The 20,713-nt window shown below is 36.9% G+C and overlaps 1 protein-coding gene across 3 annotated transcripts in view; it reads right to left on the reverse strand.

Moving 5' to 3' along the window:
* The window catches only part of utrn (utrophin), a 456,383-nt gene that overhangs the window by 404,055 nt on the left and 31,615 nt on the right, over positions 1–20,713 (reverse strand). For 2 of the 3 annotated variants that reach the window (XM_062977769.1, XM_016998724.2), the window contains exon 3: positions 15,093–15,155. The exons of the other annotated variant lie outside the window; for it this stretch is intronic. In XM_062977769.1, the coding sequence (XP_062833839.1) occupies positions 15,093–15,155 (63 nt within the window). The remainder of the gene's footprint in view (positions 1–15,092; positions 15,156–20,713) is intronic. 3 annotated transcript variants of the gene reach the window in all.

Here is a 20,713-nt window from a genome sequence, read left to right on the forward strand (position 1 = left end):
ATTCATTGGATAACAAGACCCCAAGTAAAGGAATTCCAAGCAAACAGCTCAGAGATGAATCGCCAGAACAATTGGGAATACAATATGGTGCAGGAGTGATGGACCTGGGAACCGTCGAAGAAGAGGAGGAAGTGGATAAGGATCAAAAGACAGAAGAAGAGGAAAGAAGTTGAAGATGGACTGGAGTTTGAGATTCTACTCAAACAATGTCAATGGACTAAATTGCCCCCAGAAAAGAAATAAAATTTTCTCACAATTAAAGAAGCAGAAGTATGATGTGATTGCCCTACAGGAATCCCATATCTCCCAAAGATTTGTAGCACTACTAACCCAAAAAGCACCAGGAAAGGAATACTATTTGGCAGCACCAGATAAAAAGAAGGGGGTGGTAATATATGTAAAAAACAACATCCCTTCTGAATTAGCCTTTAAAGACACCGAGGGAAGAATAGTTGCCATTCGGATAGAAAGAGGAGGACATAGACTACTAATTTGTAATATATATTCACCAAACGGATCAAAAGGAAAATTTGTAAAGAAATTGAGGGAACTAATTGGAGAACAAAAATTCGATGACCTTATACTCTTAGGAGATTTTAATGGAGTGATAGACAATAAAATTGATAGACAAATACAGAGTAAGAAGAAAGGCCAGGAAAACCTAGGTCAATTACTCCAAAGCTTTATAAATTTAAAGAAAGAATACGATTTGGTAGATATATGGAGATTATATCATGGGACAGAGAAGGACTATACATACTTTTCAAGCAGGCATAATAATTGGTCCAGAATTGATATGATTTGGTCAACCAAAACGATATCCACAAAAATAAATAAGATTAGTATATTACCAAGGAAAGACACAGATCATTGCCCGCTAGAGTTAAAATTGAACTACAAACCCGGTATGAAAAAATGGAGACTTAATGAAAACCTACTACAGAAGGAAGAAGATATAGAGAAAAATAAAAAACTTCTTAAAGAATATTTTTTGTTCAACACAATAGCAGATGTAGATGATAGCATTGTTTGGGACGCAAGTAAGGCCGTCATGAGGGGTAATTTCATTCAACAAAATGCTATAAAAAATAAATTAAGAAATCAAAAGTCATTAGAAATACATAAAGCAATAGAATTGGCTGAAAAGAATTTAAAGAAAAACCCCAAAAACTCAAAATTAGGTCAGGAATTAGATTACCTTAATAAACAACGTCAGCAATTGGAAATGGAACAAAGGGCTAAAGAGTTGAAATTTGTAAAACAGAACCATTTCCAAAACGCAAACAAGCCGGGTAAATGGCTAACACGCACACTAAGGAGGAAAAGACAGGAACAATGGATAACCCAGATAAAAGACGGAACCAAAGTTTATACATCAGAGAAAGAGATTATGGACCAATTTAGCAAATATTTTGGAAACCTATATAAAAGTGACCATATAAATAGGGAAGAAGTTATGCTATACTTGGGGAGACAAAAGATACAAAGACTAACAGATGACCAAAGGGAGATGCTAAACAAGGATATATCACATAAAGAAATCGATATTGCTATAAGGAAATTAGATCCCAATAAAGCACCGGGTCCAGACGGCCTAACGCCAATTTACTATAAAAGATTGAAAGATGATCTGATACCGCACTTACAAAAAGTTATGAATAACGCCCTTCATCAAAAACAGATACCTAAATCTTGGAAAGAAGCTAACATAATACTGTTACCTAAAGACAATTTGGACCCCAATAACATCAAAAATTATAGACCTATTTCCCTATTAAATACGGATTATAAAATCTTTGCTTTAATTATTGCGGAAAGACTAAAATTATATTTAACAAATTGGATAAAAGAAGAACAATCGGGATTTTTACCAGATAGGAGTAATAAAAACAACGTATGAAGTTTAGTAAATATAATTGAATACTATGAAAAACATAATCAAAAAGAAGTAGCCATAATGACAGTTGATGCGGAAAAGGCATTTGACCGTATAAATTGGGATTTATTTAAAATGTTAATGAGAGAAATGGATATAGGGAATAATTTTATGAATGCGATACAAGCTATGTACGAAGATCAGACGGCAAATATCTGGGTAAATGGTCAATCATCTAACAAAATTAGGGTGGAGAAGGGGACTAGGCAAGGATGTCCCCTATCCCCACTAATATTTGTAATGTCATTGGAATTACTCCTTAATAATTTGAGAGATGACAACAATTTAAAAGGCTTAAAAATAGGCAAAGAGACATACAAACTCGGTGCCTTTGCGGATGACTTAGTGTGCATTATAGAGGATCCATTAAGTAATATCAAAAAGTGGCTACGGGAAATAGAAGACTTCGGCAAAATATCAGGTTTCAGAATAAATAAAGATAAATCCATGATATTAACCAAAAATGTATCAAAAGAAAGACAATCCCAGATAAGTGATATCACAGGTATGAAAACGCCAACCAAAATAAAATATCTAGGAATATATCTAACAACAAAGAATTCACAGTTACTCCAAAACAACTATATTAATAAATGGAAAGAAATTAAAAACAATCTCAAGAATTGGTCTTCATTAAAATTATCTTTATTGGGTAGAATAGCGGTTATTAAATCAAATGTATTACCAAAAATTATATATCTTTTCCAAAACCTTCCAATAATTAGGAACCAGAAGTTATTCAAAGAATGGAATAAAGATATATCAAAATTCATCTGGAATAATAAGAAACCAAGAATAAATTATACAAATTTGACAGATGCTAAAAATAGAGGGGGTTTAGGTTTACCGAACCTTGCCCTTTACTCAGAAGCCTGCGGATTAGATTGGGTAAGGGATTGGATTAATTTAAGCAATAAGAAAATGTTGACCCTGGAAGGACATGATTTGCGAGCCGGCTGGCATGCGTACCTATGGTACAACAAAGCACCAATCGAAAAAAAATTTGGCAACCATTTTATTCGTTCGGCCTTACTCAAGATCTGGAATAAATATAAACAGAGAATCTATAATAAAACCTCCCTCTGGGTGTCTTCTATGGAGGCACGCCAGAGAAGAGAACTGGGATGGAACACATGGCCTACGTATAGAGATATACTAGAAAAAGAAGGAAGGGAAATAAAATTAAAATCACAGGAAGAATTAAAATTAAAATATGGTAATCTAACCTGGCTCCAGTACTATCAATTAAAAGAAAGCTTCAATAAAGATAAGATTCAGGGATTCGAGGATAAGGTAACACCATGGGATGTAATATTAGACAAGGGAAAGAGGAAAATTGCAAAAATATATAAATTTCTATTGGAATGGAGTACTGAGAAGGAACAAATAAAAGAGTGCATGACAAATTGGGCAAGAGATCTAGGAAGAACTATACTATTAGAGTAATGGGAACTTTTATGGGGGGGGGGAATTAAATTATACATATGCCTATGAATTGAAAGAAAATTGGTGGAAAATGTTCTATAGGTGGCACCTGACCCCAAAAAGGATATCAAAATTTACCAAAGGAAAGAAGATTAAATGCTGGAAATGTGGAAGAGGTGAAGGATCATATCTACACATGTGGTGGTCTTGTGAGAAGGTAAAACCGTACTGGAGGGAAATCCACGACAAATGTCAAAAAAAATTAAAGATAAAAATACCACTACTCCCAGAATTCTTTCTATTGGGCATGACGAATAACCAATGGGGAAAGAATGAAGACAAAATCTTTACACACTTAACAACAGCTGCCAGATTAGTTCTTGCAAGATTATGGAAACAGAAATTAATACCCAAAGTGGAAGAATGGATAAAAAGAATATGGGATATAATGAATATGGACTACCTAATGTTCCTGCTATCAACAACACAAAATAAGCCAAAAAAAAGGATAGATTGGACACCGGTAAAGGACTGGATGAAGAAAGAAAAAGTTAGAATATTGTTATAAAGCCCTTAACGCGAAGGAGAAGTGTCAACTGTCGACACAAAAAAAAATGAATGATACCAACAACATAAATAATAAATAGTTATGACAACTTTATAGAGAAGAATGGAAGTCAAGAATCGACAAGGACCCTGACCCCCCCCTATCCTTATTACCCCTTTCCCCCTCACTTTCTACCACCCCCCTCCCTACCCCCAGCCTTTCTTCCCCCCCCCCCACTTTCCTAACCCACTAAAGTGGATTTTATTGTTATTTTCAAAATTTAATAAAGAATTTAAAAAAAGAAAAGAAAAGTATGTTGCTGAACACCACTTGGCAATATTGGGGGAGTTATTGTTTTGCATGACCTGGCCATCCAGGAATCCATGGAAGTTGTCAACTGCAGTCTAGACAAGATGAGATTCTTTTTCTGATCTACCTGTACTATTCCTATGTTGTTATATGCAACAATTATATTCATCATTGTAGTAATATAAAAATAGTATTGCATTATAATTTTGGATTCTGTCCCAGTGGTGTTTTTATTATAATGGATTTTAGGTGAAAGTAATGCTGGGCTGGATTGCAGCCATCCTATCAATAAATGCACCTAATCCTTGACCTGTTAATTCTTGACTTAATTCTAGCTGTTTTTCCCCAGAGAACTTCTCAACATACTTTGACCTCCCAAGGAGTTTTTAAATAGTTTTTTTTTCTGGAGAAAACAGTGGAACTGTGCAAACGGTAGCAATTTCATAGGGATTGTGTTCCCAACTTTCAAATAGCAGAAATGACTGAAACATACATCCAAATAAGTTTTTATGTTTAAAAATTAAAAAACTGACTTTCCTCTACACCAGTGGTTCTCATCCTGGGGTCCCCAAATGTTTTTGGTCTACAGCTCCCAAAAATCCCAGTCAGTTTTCCAGCTGTTACAATTTCTGGGAGTTGAAGGCCAAAAACATCAGGGGACCCCAAATTGAGAACCACTGCTCTACATTGACATCAAAGTCTACAATAGGGCACAGCTTGGAGGAAACTAACTAGATCAAATCAGTTTAGTTCGATTTTTTAAAGAAGTGACTCAACTAAGTTTATTTTTTAACTTAATTGACCGACTTAACGTAGAATTTTAGTATTAACTTAATAATTCAGTTCTTCGGTTATTAATAAAGTAAAAGAGAGAAACTAAAAAATGTTACATTTTACATTTATCATCTGGTATCTTACTTACATGGATTTTTTTAAAAAACTACTTCAACTTTTTAATAGTCAACATTTAGATCGCAATCCAAAATGTTACTTTAAATAATTATTGTTTAATTAGTTCTGAGGTTAAAAACTAACTACAGTAGAGTCTCACTTATCCAACGTAAACGGGCCGGCAGATCGTTGGATAATCGAATATATTGGATAATAAGGAGAGATTAAGGAAAAGCCTATTAAACACTAAATTAGGTTATGATTTTACAAATTAAGCACCAAAACATCATGTGATACAACAAATTTGACAGAAAAAGTAGTTCAATAGGCAGTAATGCTACGTAGTAATTACTGTATTTACGAATTTAGCACCAAAATATCATGATGTATTGAAAACATTGACTACAAAAATGCATTGGATAATCCAGAACATTGGATAAGTGAGTGTTGGATAAGTGAGACCTATTCAAAGAATGGCAGAGAGACAGACTGACATAATGTACTTTCAGGTTTTAGTGGATCATTAGTATCTGCTGGGACTTGGTTCCAGGAACATTACCATCATCCTGTGGATACCAGAATCCTAGGAGGCTCAAGCCCCATTATACATAGTGGTATAATAAAATATTGTCCCTTATATCAAATTACTTGCTCATCCCATGAGGGCAGATACAAAATTCTATTTCAATATCACAGTGTTCCACAGAGATAATATTTTACACATGGTTATAAGCAAAAACTCAACACACTTCACATAACTGGACAAATGTAAAAACATAATACAAAATGGAACCAATTATATTTATTTTACACATTCAATACAGAAAATGAATTTATGCCACAGTTTGTTCACTGAAGTTGCAAGTTTACAAATCCAAAAATAAAAATGTATCTAATGGATTGCAGAAAAATGATCATGTCAACATGAAGCAATGAGTACAAGGTGTTTGGCACATTATAAATTTACTGCAGCGCAAGTTTTGGAGACAAAAATCGACTTTGCTAGGAAAACCTACAACCTCCGCTACTTAGTTATATATACAAACACTTAAATCAGTCAAAGATTAGGCAAGAAATAAAAGGATTTCGAAGGAGTTGCTCAATAAAGATTAACACAATAGATTATTGGTTTTACTTAAAAAATTAGAACTATAAAGGAATTTCTTCAAAAGATGTATAACTCAGCTTTCTACCTTTTTTGAGTGTGATAAGCAAAGATCATCTTATATTTCTAATTAGAATTCTGGCCTATTCGTGATGTTTTAACATTTCAGTTATCTGTGGGTCATGTTTTTTTAGAGCAATAGTATTGTATATAATTGTACTGCTCAATCCTGAAATACAATGGCAACATTAAAGATTTGCAACTTTTGAAAGATTTGTGATTACTGAATAAGACTCCTTTAGATGAATTAAGAGTTCAAGATAGCAATCTGTGAATATGAACACAAAGCATTAGCAATATGAGCACGAAGTATTGCATATGCCATACAGATGAAGCATGAATAGTCAGTGTAGTGCAGTACTTTGAGTTCTGGGCTTCAAATCTGGAGATTAGGGTTTGAATTCCCATTTGACCTTGGAAACCCACTGGGTAAACTTGAGCAAGTCACACTCTCCCAGCATCAGATGAAGGCATAGCCACCCTCCCCAAACAAATCTTACCAAGAAAACCCCATGTCATGGTTGCCATAAGTTAGAAACAACTTTAAAGGCACACTAAAAGTCACGCTCCATGTGGAGAGAAAAAGTGGGGTATAAATAAACATCACCATAATCATCATCATAATACAATGTGCAATATAGGATAAAAGGTATTTTCACTAGTGCGGGTAAGCTTTAAAGATCAGATAATCTAAATTTCAACTGCAGAACAGTAACCAATAAACAGTTAAAGAGAGTGGACCCAATATGGAAGTTATGTAATTATACTGTTTATATGTACAGTAACTTCTATAATCAAATAAACTATTTTAAGATCAAAGTATTTTTCAATTTTCTCCTACTTAAAAGTAAAGCTACTAATTCAGGGATAGATTTTTCCCCTTCTTGCATAGACAGGCTGGCTCTGAAGCTTTAGATTCAAATTAGATCCTCAGACCTTAAAAACCCTGTAGGCCAATTCAAAATGTATTTTAACCTTCCATAAGCTCTCCATAAATATAAACCACTAGACACAAGCGGGAGGAAGCAGATGAAAGAGTTTACTTTTTTGACAGTAAAGACCAGTTTCCATTTAGGAGACGACTATAGAATACTTCCAACAATGATACTTTTGGGACACAGAAACAATATATCAGGATTGCTCAATTATGCTCTTCCTTCTATCTTTCAAAGGATTGGCTGGCTTCCTCTGGCCAGTTCCCATTAGGAAATTCTGTAACACAGCAATATACTGTAGTTACTAGAAAATGATTAACATGCTTAGCTTAGTTAATCATTAACTATGTTGAATAACATTTATGATGGAGGGGTGGAATTAATTCATTAAGTGAAATGCCTGTATTAAGAGCCTTAGCAAAACAAAGATCAAATACCATACCATCCACTGCTATTTCCTTGCATCTTTTTTCTGATAAAGTGTGCATTAAAAATTGTATACATTTTGAAAATCCAGTTTAGGGGGAAAAACCTCATTCCCTCCTCTTTCTTCCTCTTTTATAATCTCATCTCTTTACCCATCTCCTTTCTTGATCTTACTGATTCTCACCCAAATATCAGCAAAACTGCCAGGGTTCAAGAGCTTCAAAATTCAATTTCTTGAAGCAAATGAGGAGGTGGCATCTAATCTATAAATCTTTAGAACAAATCTATAATTACTCTTAAGTAATTTAAACTAGACTGTTGTTATCCTGCTGCTCGATTTTGTTGTTTTAATTGTTGCCATGTTGGCTTTGATTTATTATTATTATTATTATTATTATTATTATTATTAACTTTATTTGTATTCCACCCTATCTCCCCAAGGGGACACAGGGCGGATTCCAACCTACAACGGCAAACATTCAATGCCTCCATAAACCAAACAAATACTGCCATAAAATCCCAGAAAAACCCCACATATGAAAATAACATTAAAACCTAACATCAAATTGAAGCCTAACATCAGTATATTAAACCTAACATCAATAAATTAAACTGCATGTAGTCAAACAAAATTATATAATGACATAAAATCTAAACAAACATCTACATTAATTTACAACAGCCAACTACAATTCACAAAACAGTGTGGATTGGTTGTGTAGTTAAATGGGCTGGTATGGACTAGGGAGAGCCCAGATGCGAAATACTTCTTAACCAGGGGGCCAGTAGTGATCTGTCATTATCTAATCCTTCTCTTCTCCATATGCTAGTGAGCAAAAGTAGGTCTTCAATTGTTTTTCAAAGGACAGGAGGAAGGGGGGCAGCTTTATTTCTTTAGGGAGGAAATTCCAGAGGTGGGGGGCAATGACTCTATGAATGATGATTCTATGAATGGTGTTATGGTTGAGCCTTCTGGCTCCGATACTAGGAGACGAGGTCGTAAGACTCCTCGAGAGTCAGACTCTATTGAGGAGCGCGAAAGGAAACGACTCCGGGACTTATTTGCAGAACCAACAGACGAAGACTCCTTTGAGGGTTTTACCGAGGGAATGGAGGAAGAGATGGTTAGCTCAGAGGAGGATGACATGGAATGGACTCGTGGGAGGGAGGATTTGGGTGCCGCCGGCAATGATAGGTGACTGGCGGGTTGCAGGATCGGACCCGTGGACGGGCTGGAGGGATGGAACGGGATCCACAGCTGGGGATGCTGTGGGGCGTAGTCAAAGGTGTTTTAGCTCTGATGAGGATGATGATGATGAGGCACCTGGAATTAGGATAGCAGCTGACAGCGATGAGGAGTTGTGAACTGGCATAAAATGGGGTCTAGAATCAATGGCTAATTGCGTTGGGCAAGGTAATCTGGACGAACGCTTGGGCTCTTGTTGGGGAACTTCCTGAAGACGGGTGTGATTCGTTTGCTGAATACCTTGGACCTCCGTCGTCTTTTTGACGGACATTAATTGCCTACTCTGGATTGACGCTGGACTGACTGACTGACTACGACCTCGGACTATCCCTTCTGTGGCTATCGGTGGATCTTGTGAACTAAAGACGTCTGTACCTGGCTTTCGACCCTGGACCGGATTGGGACCCTGCTGACCGTTGCTACCCTGATTGATGTGCCTGGACCCGGATTTCGCTCGTTGCACGGAGGAGTAACAACCTTAGTTACTCAATTGTAGCTTTTGAGTAGCAGAGAGGAATCTGCTGCCAGTTATTTGTGTTACATTGAATCTTTGTTTATCAACTTTTGTTTGTTTAAATTGCCAGGCTGAAGTAAGCATTTTTGATTTAACCCGGATTAAACTCCTGTTTAATCCGGTTTATCTTTTGAACCGTTTTTAGTACCAGCGGAGTCTTTTTGTATCTTTTCACATTGAAGGCAAGTGTTTGCCTAGTCCTTTGTTTCTTACGGGCATTTTTTAGTTCTGTAACTTTAATAAACTGTGTTGAACTTTACTTGGTGGCGTTCTGTCTGTGACAAATGGAGACCTTCCAGTTATCTTGTCACCAACAACTCTACTCAGGTCTTGTATGTTTAGGACTGGATCAGGTTTATATATATATGTAATGTGGCCTTTCTCTTTTTCTACTGCCTCCACTTTACTAGGCATTATTGTCTTTTTAAACAAGGTATGTTGCCTCCTGATATGTCCAAAGTACAACAGCATTGGTTTGGCCAATCGAGTTTCTATGAAGATATTAGGCTTGATTTACTCTAGGTACCCTAGTATCCATAGTTAAATTTTCCTAAATAAGTATTTAGGCACTTTGGTTCAATATGCAATGCACATTTGGTCTTAGTTTACATGTGGACATGTGTGGAGTTGCACATGTGGTGCTGTTATACAAGTAGTTGTACAATGTTAATAATTCAATATAAGAACCAAGTAACATAATCAATATGCAGTCATTTGTGTTATATAAACCCAGAGTAGGATATTCCCCATTGTTAATTTTCCAGCCCTGAATGACAATCAAAATAAAAGTAGCTTTTAAAAAGATCCAAATGAAGTCAAATTAAAATCCATCTCAGAAATGTAAAATCTGTTGGCTGTTCATCACTGTCACTCTTTTAAATAATTAATGACTTGATATATTAATGCTGGAATTAAGTGAAATTTGTGTCTGCATCATGGCGGATACAATATAAGAGCACTCTGGGGCATCACCCACAACTACATCTCCCTCAGAACTCAAATAAGTTGAATGTCATCAAAACTACAAAGAATCCTTCTATCTTTACAGGGTTTTCAGGTGTAAATATCTTCCTTAAAGTGAAGAACATTTGCCCTTCAGTGTTTCAAGGAAATAAACCCAATCACTGAAAGCCATGAAAATACTCTTTAGTTAGCAAAGCATTTGATGAGCAAGAGCAGTGAATTCATTAGTCACCAAATTGTATGTTTCCTTATCTTTATCCACAAAAGAAGACAGAACAAATTAAAAACTCAAATAGACAAAGGAGGGATCAATATTTTTTTAACTTTCCTCCGGGTATTCTCTTTTCACAGCATTCCTTAGCAAGTTTTGGTCTGCCCTGAAGACAAACCTTTATAATTGAAATTCAACGCTTTTTCTCTGTCTTTTAAGCCAAGATCACAGTTCCATCAATACTACTTTGGCAGTATTACCTTTTTTACATTCTGTAACCATAGATCAAAGGACCTCTTACTGTAGTGCTAAATATCTTATTGCACTTCCATTAGCAAAACAGTCTAGGGTGCAGTCCTCTTTACTAGGAAAAACCCTTACACACAGTTTTAGACGCTAGCAAAGTCTTAGTTTGCCACTAGCAGGGTTGCCCAATCATCCCTAGACCCTGAACAGTTAAGACAAAAACCTGATTTGCATTGGTCCTAGAACTAAGAAAGAATGAGGCAAAGTGATAAAGCCACAACTCTGTAATACTGTATTCCGAAGTTCTATGGGCAACAAATACTGGGGCAACACAGTATTTTCCACACTGACCCTATTACCCTATTGCAGGTTCAGACAGTCCCCAAGTTATGACCAAAATAGGTTCTTAAGTTGAATTTATTTTTAAATCAAAAAAGGTACATTTTAAAGTGTAACTCCAACTATCTATAGCTATATATATACACACACACACACACATATATATAGCTTTGGATATCAAAGGAGGGATTAACACCCCTGTGGTGTTAATTAACACCTCTGTGTCCCTGTTCAGAGGATTTCACCTCACTTTCTGTCCTTGGGACAATTGGATTATGTTGTGGTAGGATGGGGTGTAGAGAAGTAATTACTTGTCAAATGCTACCTGTTTGCTATCTCATATAGCTGTTCCTGATGTTGCCTTTCCCGCTTTAATAAACACTAGCTTGCTATCAACACAGATTTTGTCAACAGAAGCTATTCCTAACGAGACAGAAATGGGAGTTGGGGGAAATATTGTAATTAACTATGGTGTAATAGGATACACACCCCAACAATTCATTTAGATTCAACATGGCGATGCCATAGTTTAAATGTTCACAATTTCATATTTTTCCAAACATGGCTGTAAATAGTTGTGCTCATAACCTAAGATTTAAAAAGGAACTTGAGAAGATAAATAATGCCCTCTTTGCTTCTTTGCTTCTTTTATATGTATATGAAAAACTAATTGTATACAGTGACAAAATGAGTGTATACTGTACACAATTAGTTTTTCATACACATATCAAAAAGCAAAGAAGTAAAAAGGGCATTATTTACTTGCTCCTTTAGAAGGAAAACTGTAAGATTGCACAAGTAAAACTACACTAGATTATCCCCCCATGTGTAGTCTAGAACAAGATTTCTGCTAATGCATCTGCAGTATAATGATATCGTCAAACATTTTTGAAGAAATCTTCAATTTTTTTCATGGTCCCTAAAGGCCTCCAAATAAAAGAAAGTTCACTCAAATAAAAACCAAGGGCAACACATTCTAAACATTTGGATAATGACTCATCTCCTTCCTCCCTAATGAAATTGCCCTTTTGAAACCACATGCATATGACAAACTGATCTGGCTCAGTTCTTGGAATTACTTGCTCAGACATATGTACTCATATAGCAGCTATCAGGATCCCATCCACACAATTCATAGATTACACTCGCAAGGACTCAATTCAAGTGAGCATTCGAAAAATATGTACATCAGGAAGCACTTGAATCTTTCTAACCAAAAGGCACATAATTCAAAATGTCAAAATTGGAAAAACAAAAGAGTGGTCAATTATATTTTAATAAGACATCCATATAATCATTTTTAAATCAGCTAAAATATTTAAAATGGCCCATTTCAACATTTAAAAGATCTGTATTAGGATTCATGCTTCCCCATCCCAGCACAAAATCTTTATCCAGTGTTGGGTCTTGCTTAGTCCTGAGAAGATTATGCATGTCTAAACATTTAAAATGGAGGATTCCTCTAATAAATAGTAAGATAAATATTTGAATTTCCTATCAACCAATTTCCCCCTGCCATTTTGTCAGTACAGTATGCCAAAACCTCAAACAATCGAAGATAGATATTCAGGCTTGAAAGATTTCATGAAGTTTTGATGTCTACAAAAATGTTGTAGTTGTACAGAGCAAAGTATCTGGTACCGAGCTATGGATGTTTGTGAAACTTCTTTTAACCAGAGAAAAACCTTTACTATACAAAGTGAAGTCATAAGACAGACAGTTCTCAGGGGGTTCGTAGTGGCTTTATTCACAGCTCAGCTGTAGAAGATCCTGAAACAAAATCACCAGTGCCTGAATATTAAACCTCAAAATATCTGAACCTTGCTTCCAATTTTTTTTCTTTTTGCCAGTCCTAACACAAAAGACGTTGAAATCAAGTATTAGTATAACTATGCATTAAAACAACATTCTTATTATATTAGGGCACCCATAGCAATAAAATTGCTGTGTGTTAGAATACAAGTGATCTAGCAAGTGGTTGAACTATCTACAATTAATATAGCTTTTAACTTGTTACTGTAAAGCATCAAACATTCTTAATGCTTAAGTGTCAATCAAAAGAGCATGTTAGGTCTGAGCTTTCACAAGTTCTAACATGGACAAATATCGTACACTTCTGCAATGTAGGAATGTCTGAGTTTAGGAGAGACTGTACTAACATTTATAAGCCTTCAGCAATTGAGCTAGAATGAAAACCAATGAAAAGCTCTCAGTTTCTTGCTCTTCCTTAATCTCCCTGGGTATTTCTCTTAAAAAAAACTCTTCCAAATCACACACTTCCAAAACATTTATACTGTCTTTCTGTTAAATAATTTCTTTCTTTGGACAGCAATAGAGTGTCAATGCAATGCAAAATATGTGTTCTATTTTGGTAGACCATCTTCAGATAAGTTTAGCCATTTGGACGGAACTCTAAAATTACTTCGTTACAACATTAGATATAATTTGGCATGTAACATTTATGATGACGCAATGGGGTATTGGTTTCTAAATGTGACTTGGGGATTAAAATATGGTTTCTACCCCAAATTTTTACAATTTAGCAAGATTGAATAGCAAGTTAAACAAGAGAAAGGAAGCAGAGGCTCAAGAATATCATGGTTTGTATGTGAATCGGTTTGTTCATGTACATGAATCAAGAGTAGCAAAGAGGAAAGGAAAGATAAGAGCAATATACCATGTTTCCTCTCAACCTTGTCTTCTGCAAGCTAAACATACACAGTTCTTTAAGACACTTATCATAGGAATTCATGGTCTCCAGACCTTTGTTCATTTTAGTCACCCTCTTCTGGACACCTTCCAGCTTAATATCTCTTTGACGCCCAGAACTGGACACAGTATTCCAGGTGAAGTCTAACCAAAGCAGAACAGAGATGCACTATGACTTTCCTCGATCTAGACACAACACTCCTTTTGATGAAGCCCAAAATTCCATTGACCTTTTTAGCTGCTGTATCACACTGTTGGCTCATGTTCAACATGTTCATGAAGACTCCAAAATCTTTTACACATGGACTGTTGTTGAGCCAGGCATCACCCATCCTGTGTCTTTACATTTCATTTTTTTCTGCCCAAGTATAATATTTTACATTTGTCATTGTTGAAATTCATTTTGTTAGTTTTGGCCCAGCTCACTAATCTCTTAAGGTCATTTTGAATTCTCTTGCTGTTCTCTGGAGTATTACCTATCCCTCCTAATTTGATAAGTATGCCCTCTAAACCTTCATCTAAGTCATTAACAAAGATGTTGAACACTACTGGACCTAGGACCAAACTCTGCAGCACTCCACTAGCCACTTCTTTCCAGGATGAAGAGGAACCATTGGTGAGCACTCTTTGGGTTTGGTCACTTAACCAATTACAGATCCACCTAACAGTAGCATTTTCTACCTGCCTTCTTTCAAATCTTTTGGACTTCAGCTCCCAGAATTCCTGTGAGCCAAGCTGGCTGGGGCTTTCTGGAAGATGACATCCAAAACAGCTGGAGGACCAAAGTTTGTAAGTCACTGGTGATATCATTCCAGGGAGTGGTTCCCTAATTATAGTACTGTACACTTTTTCTGGAATTATACAGTTTAAAAGAAAAGATCTTGAAAGTTTTCTGGCTGACTTTTCATTTAAAAACATACTGATTAAATCAATATTAATTTTGTTTTTTTAAATCTTGCCTCACCAACCCAGTTCTTGAGTTACTATGAATGCTCTGTCTTATTCTTACTCTTCATTTTACCATTTACACGAGTATCCAATGAGCCTAGATGTTTCCTTTATCTGAAATACAAATGTCCACCCTCTCCTACATTTATTTATGGTGTGTGGTATTTCCAGACATAAATCAATTTCTTTAACAAGATGCAGAAGATGGAAGAATCTGTAACAAATGATAACCCACAAAAGACAGAGACTATAGTTGCCACCATGCTGACAAAAAAGATGTACCTGGCAGAATCTGGACTGCCGTCCTGGATCCTAAATGTTGTCTTCTGCAATATTTAGGCATTCCTTTTGAACAGCAAGAAGAAGAAGTACTTAGAAATCAGTTCTGGGGAGTACATAATCAAGTAGCATTATATGAAGATTCTCACTATCATCCTTTTAGTGACATATCTCACCATTAAAATGTAGAAGGGATTTTGAAAGTACTGTATATTCTACCCTCTGATGTTTTTCTTCTTCTCAGCAATACCCCAATAGCATATAGAATTGTTTATACAGAACTTGCAAACTCCTTGATCATGACATAGCCACAATTTTCAGCTAATAACAGCTGCTGGAAATCCAATCACTTCAAATGAACAGCTGGTTCACCACCACCTCCTCAAGCCTTAGCAACAGCAACATGAAAAACTAGTACAAGATTCTAATTCAGCTCAGACCAGTAGGCTGTAAACAGCGAGGCAAGACCGGCTGCTCAACAGATCAATTACGAGCCAAGTTCTACCTCACCACCAAAGGAAATGGACTTGGCAAGGAAAAAGGAAGTAAATAGTGACTGCAGTGGAATTCACATACATGACAGAGTGAAAGCTGAACAACAGGTGTGGTTCTTAAGATACTAATCTTAGGAAACAGATTACTACGACTTAAAATATATTTAAAGTCATGGAAATAAATCAGTGGAGATTTAATATATTATGTCTTAATCCTTTTACTGACATGTCACTCCTAGTCTGCTCAGAATGATTTTACAATTCATGTTTTTAGATATTTAACTATACATAAGGATGGGTTGCTTTCCTGGAACCACAGTTCTTCAAATGGTTATCTATAAACTAATAGAAATAAGTGTATTGTACCTGCCCAGTACATAATTCAGAACTTGTTGTTATGTAAGTAATTTGGTCGTAATCCCTCCTCTTCAGTCTATGTGAGTCACTGAGACCACAAAGGAGAATCACAGCTGAACTTAACTATAACATATTTATAACAATACTCAACTTATTTGATTTTCCATACATAAAATAAAATGATTCATGTAGAGCTGAAATCCAAAAGAACAGGATTCCACAACCAGACCATAGGCATATCTTGTGAATGCGCCTTCGGAGATTGTGAATGATAGTGGTGGGATCAGGAGAGGAAGGAAAAACCCTCGCAATGAGGGCTCATTGGAGGATTTGTTTAGGAAAAGGGTCAGGGAGACTGATGGGGAGTCTTCTGAGGAGGATTCATGTGGGGATCCTGAGGTGGAAATGGATGCTGGGGAACAGGTGTTAACGGAGGAATTGGGCACGGAGTGGGCACGGGCACCGGAGATGCTTGGGGACGAATCGGAGCCCATGGATACTGCTGATGCTGGGGAAGTTTGGGTGTGTTCAGAAGCAGATCCCACTTGGTCTGCTTGGAGGAGTGAGGGGGGGTCCACAGGTATGGATAGAGTTGGGCATGGGCAGGATGGTTGGGACTCTGATGAGGAATTAAGAACGCCTGACCCAATGGCATTGGCTGTGTGGAGTTCTGATTCAGATTAAGAAGTTGAGACACCTGCTCTTTGGGCGTGGATAGTTTGGAAGCCCAGGGAGACCTGGATATATTGGGGTTGTTTGGCCATTATACCTTGCGTGTGGCAAGGTATTGCTGGGCGCCATTGGGTTTCCTGTGTGTGTTACTGAAGACTGGATTCAGACTTTGCAATGGATGTAAGTTTAATCTGGGTTATTCTGCAACGGTTTTCCTGGACTGCACTGTTATTACTATTTTGTATTAGCTGTTGTTCGCCCTCGTTGCTTTGGCTCTCTGTGCCATTTTGTGTTGTGACCTTCTTGGATGACTTCAACCTCTTGGACCTTGGACTGGAACTTGACTCGGCTTTGCTCTTTGCTCTCAATCCGTGGCTTGGCATCGTTCTCTATTCCGTGGCTGTCTGCTGTTGCTGACTACTACCTTCACTCCTGATACTGACGCTGTCTGCTTATCCCGACTTCGGACCGGCTTGACGACGTTCTCCCGCTCTGCTCCTTTAACTCCTGGCTTGGCGTTTGCTTCTGCAGCAGCTTGACACTGCTGGTTTATCCCGACTTCGGACCGGCTTGACGACGCTTTCCCGCTCTGCTCCTTTAACTCTTGGTTTGGTGTACGTTCCAGCAGCTGTTGCTGCGAGCTCGCCAGCGTCTCGCTATTTCGCTGGCTTTGCTGCTCTCCACTGGGAGTTCCCTAGCTCAGTTTGGGCGTTTGTTTTGAACTCCTTTTTGTACTTTTGAGTTTTGGGAAAGGTTTGTGGGCTTCAATACTGCTTGCTTTAGTTCATGCCTCCGTTTTTCAGCCCATTGTGAACTTTTGGGTCAAGTTCTAGAACTTTAAGTTTAACCTGGATTATATCTCTGGCTAATCCGAATTATTTGCCAGTTCTTGTTTTTTGGGGGTTTTCCCACTTGTTCTACTTAATAACACTGAAAGTTATGTGTTTTAAGTCTTTTTAGTTTGTTGAGCTATTTTTTGGACTGTTGCTTTAATAAACTCTATTTTGCTCTCTAATTGGTGTCTGACTTTTGACATATCTAGTCCCAACGTTCTTTTTCCCACATTCGTCAACTAGTCCCCTAAGGGACTAAGATGGATTACAGTAGCAGTAATCTCCAATTAGTCCCCTAAGGGAGACTAGCTAGAAATAACTACTACTGCACTCCATCTTATGTTTTCCAGTAACTGAAATATACAACTTCTGATACTGGAAGAGAACTCCTTACTCTAATGATAAACCTGTGTAAATACAAAATAACTCTTCAACTGATCTATGAAAAAACTATATGCAAGGAAAGCAGTATCTATGTGTCTGTTTCATTCTAATGTATTAGAACAAATTCAAAAAATGAGATGATTCAATTCTAAATAAGACTAAAAAAGATTACATGCTCCAACAATGAGCCAAAGTAAGAAAGGCTAGGATTAGGATTCATCTCCACTCACTTGTTTTGTTTTTTTAAAAAAACATACACACACAATACACTTGTGGGATAAAAACATATGTCTACTCCTGCCACAGCTGCTTGAGCCCTGCAAGGCAAATCCCTCCGCCCTCCCGCAACAACATATACAAACATTCAAACACTATGGTAGCAAATTATACAATAACATGCTCTCAACATTATAAAAATTAAGGTGCTAAGAGGTAGGAAAGGGATTAAATATTGACTTGCTGATTGGCATCTGGACTGGCTGACAACCACACTATTTCTTCTCCCTTTATCCTGTTGGATACTCTGATTGACCTAGCAAATTAGCTCTTTGGAAGGTCTACACGGGTTCCTGAATCAGTTGTTGACTAGTTTATAGAACATCCATTTATTTACAGTTTTAGCATACACACTATGCCATGTTTTATTGGAATGGCTGGCTAATAGAAAGAAAAGTATAGAATAAGTAACTGTTACAGAAGGAGAAGAGGAAGCACGTTTTAGCTCTGATAAGTACAGGGACAAGCAAGACTTTTATTCTTTAATTCTTTCCCTCAGGCTGAAAGTGCACATATGTTTAAAATACAAACATGCTGAATTCCAGAAACAAATGACAAAAAATCCTCTCCCTGCATTATGCTCAACTAAAGACAACTGGCTCTTAAGTATGACAGCCTGAAGATTGTGAGCCGGCTAGAACAGCCTCCATAAAACCCACAGTACTTATTTTGTGGTTAGCCAAGTGGGTGGAGAAGTTTTTATGCTGTAGCTCAAATATAAACGTTTCCAGCATTCTTATGAAACACTATCCTTCTCTCTGACTGATGGCTGTAGTAGCTAAAATACAAGGTGGGTACCAAAAGAACATATAAAGAGAAAGGACTTAAAAATACACAGAATTAGAAAAAGAGTAGCATAAAATTTAATCCTGGCTTTCACATACAAACCCAGTACAAGACTAGGGGGAGAACAAGAATACCTGAAATCCACTTTGGGAAGGAAACTTTACTGCAGTTCATGATGCTAAACAAACAAATCCATAAGCACTCCCTAATAGCAGAACAACTTGGTTTAAATTAAACATGTTGTGCTTGAAGCAAACAAGTTCCATTAATGGACTGTATCTGCAAAATTTATAGAACCCACTTTTAATTTACCCTTTTTGTCATGCACAAACAACTGCAAATGAGTTAAGAATAAGTAATGAAAGTAATCAGCCCCACTTTGAGCTATGAAACAAAGGAAGCTATTTAAGTATCAAGGAGTTCCATCTCCTACATATTTTTTCTTTTCGGGATCCAGAATAGAACACTGCTTGACAGGTATATTCCCTGAAAGTCTGATTTAAAAGCATTTGAGTTTTCGACATTTTTAAAATGGTTAGATAAAGTAGCTATAATAAGTGTAACAATAGAACAGCAAATGGAAAAGAAATTGTCTGTTTTCCCATTTTACACTGAAACACCTCATGACAGCTTATGCAACTTTAGCAGCATCTACACTGACCAAATCATGCAGTTTCAGAATTGAAGGAAGTGGTTTTGCAGTGCAGATGATTACACAGAAAATCCTGGAACCGATTTGAGGCCCAGAGATTACACAAACTACAGAGCATTGATACATATTAAGCACTTGCTTTTGCATACTTTGGTGGGGATATGTTGTCTGGCCACCACAGCTTGAAGCTAGTTTTAGACTGTTTTTAATGGTCAGTGTAGATGAAATATTATTATCACTATCGTCATCTGGATTCCACAGTCAACCGAGTGTTAATGAGTGTTAATGACAGAAGTTCTGGATCATCAATGATTTGGATTACCTGTGTACCACAGGCCACAGGTACAAATCTGGCCCTCCCAGAGTTCCCCGTGAACACACCCCATTGACACCATTATTTAGTGATGATCAACTTTTGCTATTTTTTTCTCCATTCTAAAATTTTGGAATGACTGTTTCTATTGGCAATAATATGCTGTTATATTTATGCTTGATGTTTTTCCCTACATGTTTGTCCGGTTACACTGCAATGTGCACCTCTGAAACTTCTCCAAAAAAGTTCTGCCTTTGGATTGGAAAAAAAATGTTCCCACCCTTGTGATGAAGGAAGGGGACATAATTTGTGGCAATTCTCTCTTCTTTTCCAGTTACCTCCTATACAATTAAAGAAGATCCCTCAACATCTCAGAAAAGATTTTGGGGAATTCACCGAATCACTTCCCCCTCTCTTCTGTTAGTGGGTGGGAGCACTCTTGCCATGCAGAAGTAAAACTGTATATAGATTACCACATCAGACTGTAATCAAAAGCTTATACAATCGAATGCTTCTTTGTACAAAACTTCCTTCCACAGATAAAGTTAGCATATTAGAGGCAGGTTTTTTTAAAGAATTTGGGAGGAGAATGCATTCAAGCATGAAAAGTCCACATTAGCATTTAGAAAAGCCACAGCACAGGCATGAGTTTATGACCACCACAAAAATCAGGCCTTAGTAGAACAAGGCTTTTAAGACAACTGGTACCTGAAGAAGAAGAAAAGCATTCTTCATTAAACTGAGGGTTTCTTTGGTTAATAAGAAAGCAGCGGGCAAAGATTAACAGTGCTTCTATTCTTGACTATGAATCTTTAATCGCCTACATGGCAAACCACATCTGAATATTTCTTGCCTAA

This window comes from Anolis carolinensis, chromosome 1 (assembly GCF_035594765.1).
Source record: "Anolis carolinensis isolate JA03-04 chromosome 1, rAnoCar3.1.pri, whole genome shotgun sequence".
In the NCBI taxonomy this organism is placed as follows: Eukaryota; Metazoa; Chordata; class Lepidosauria; order Squamata; family Dactyloidae; genus Anolis; species Anolis carolinensis.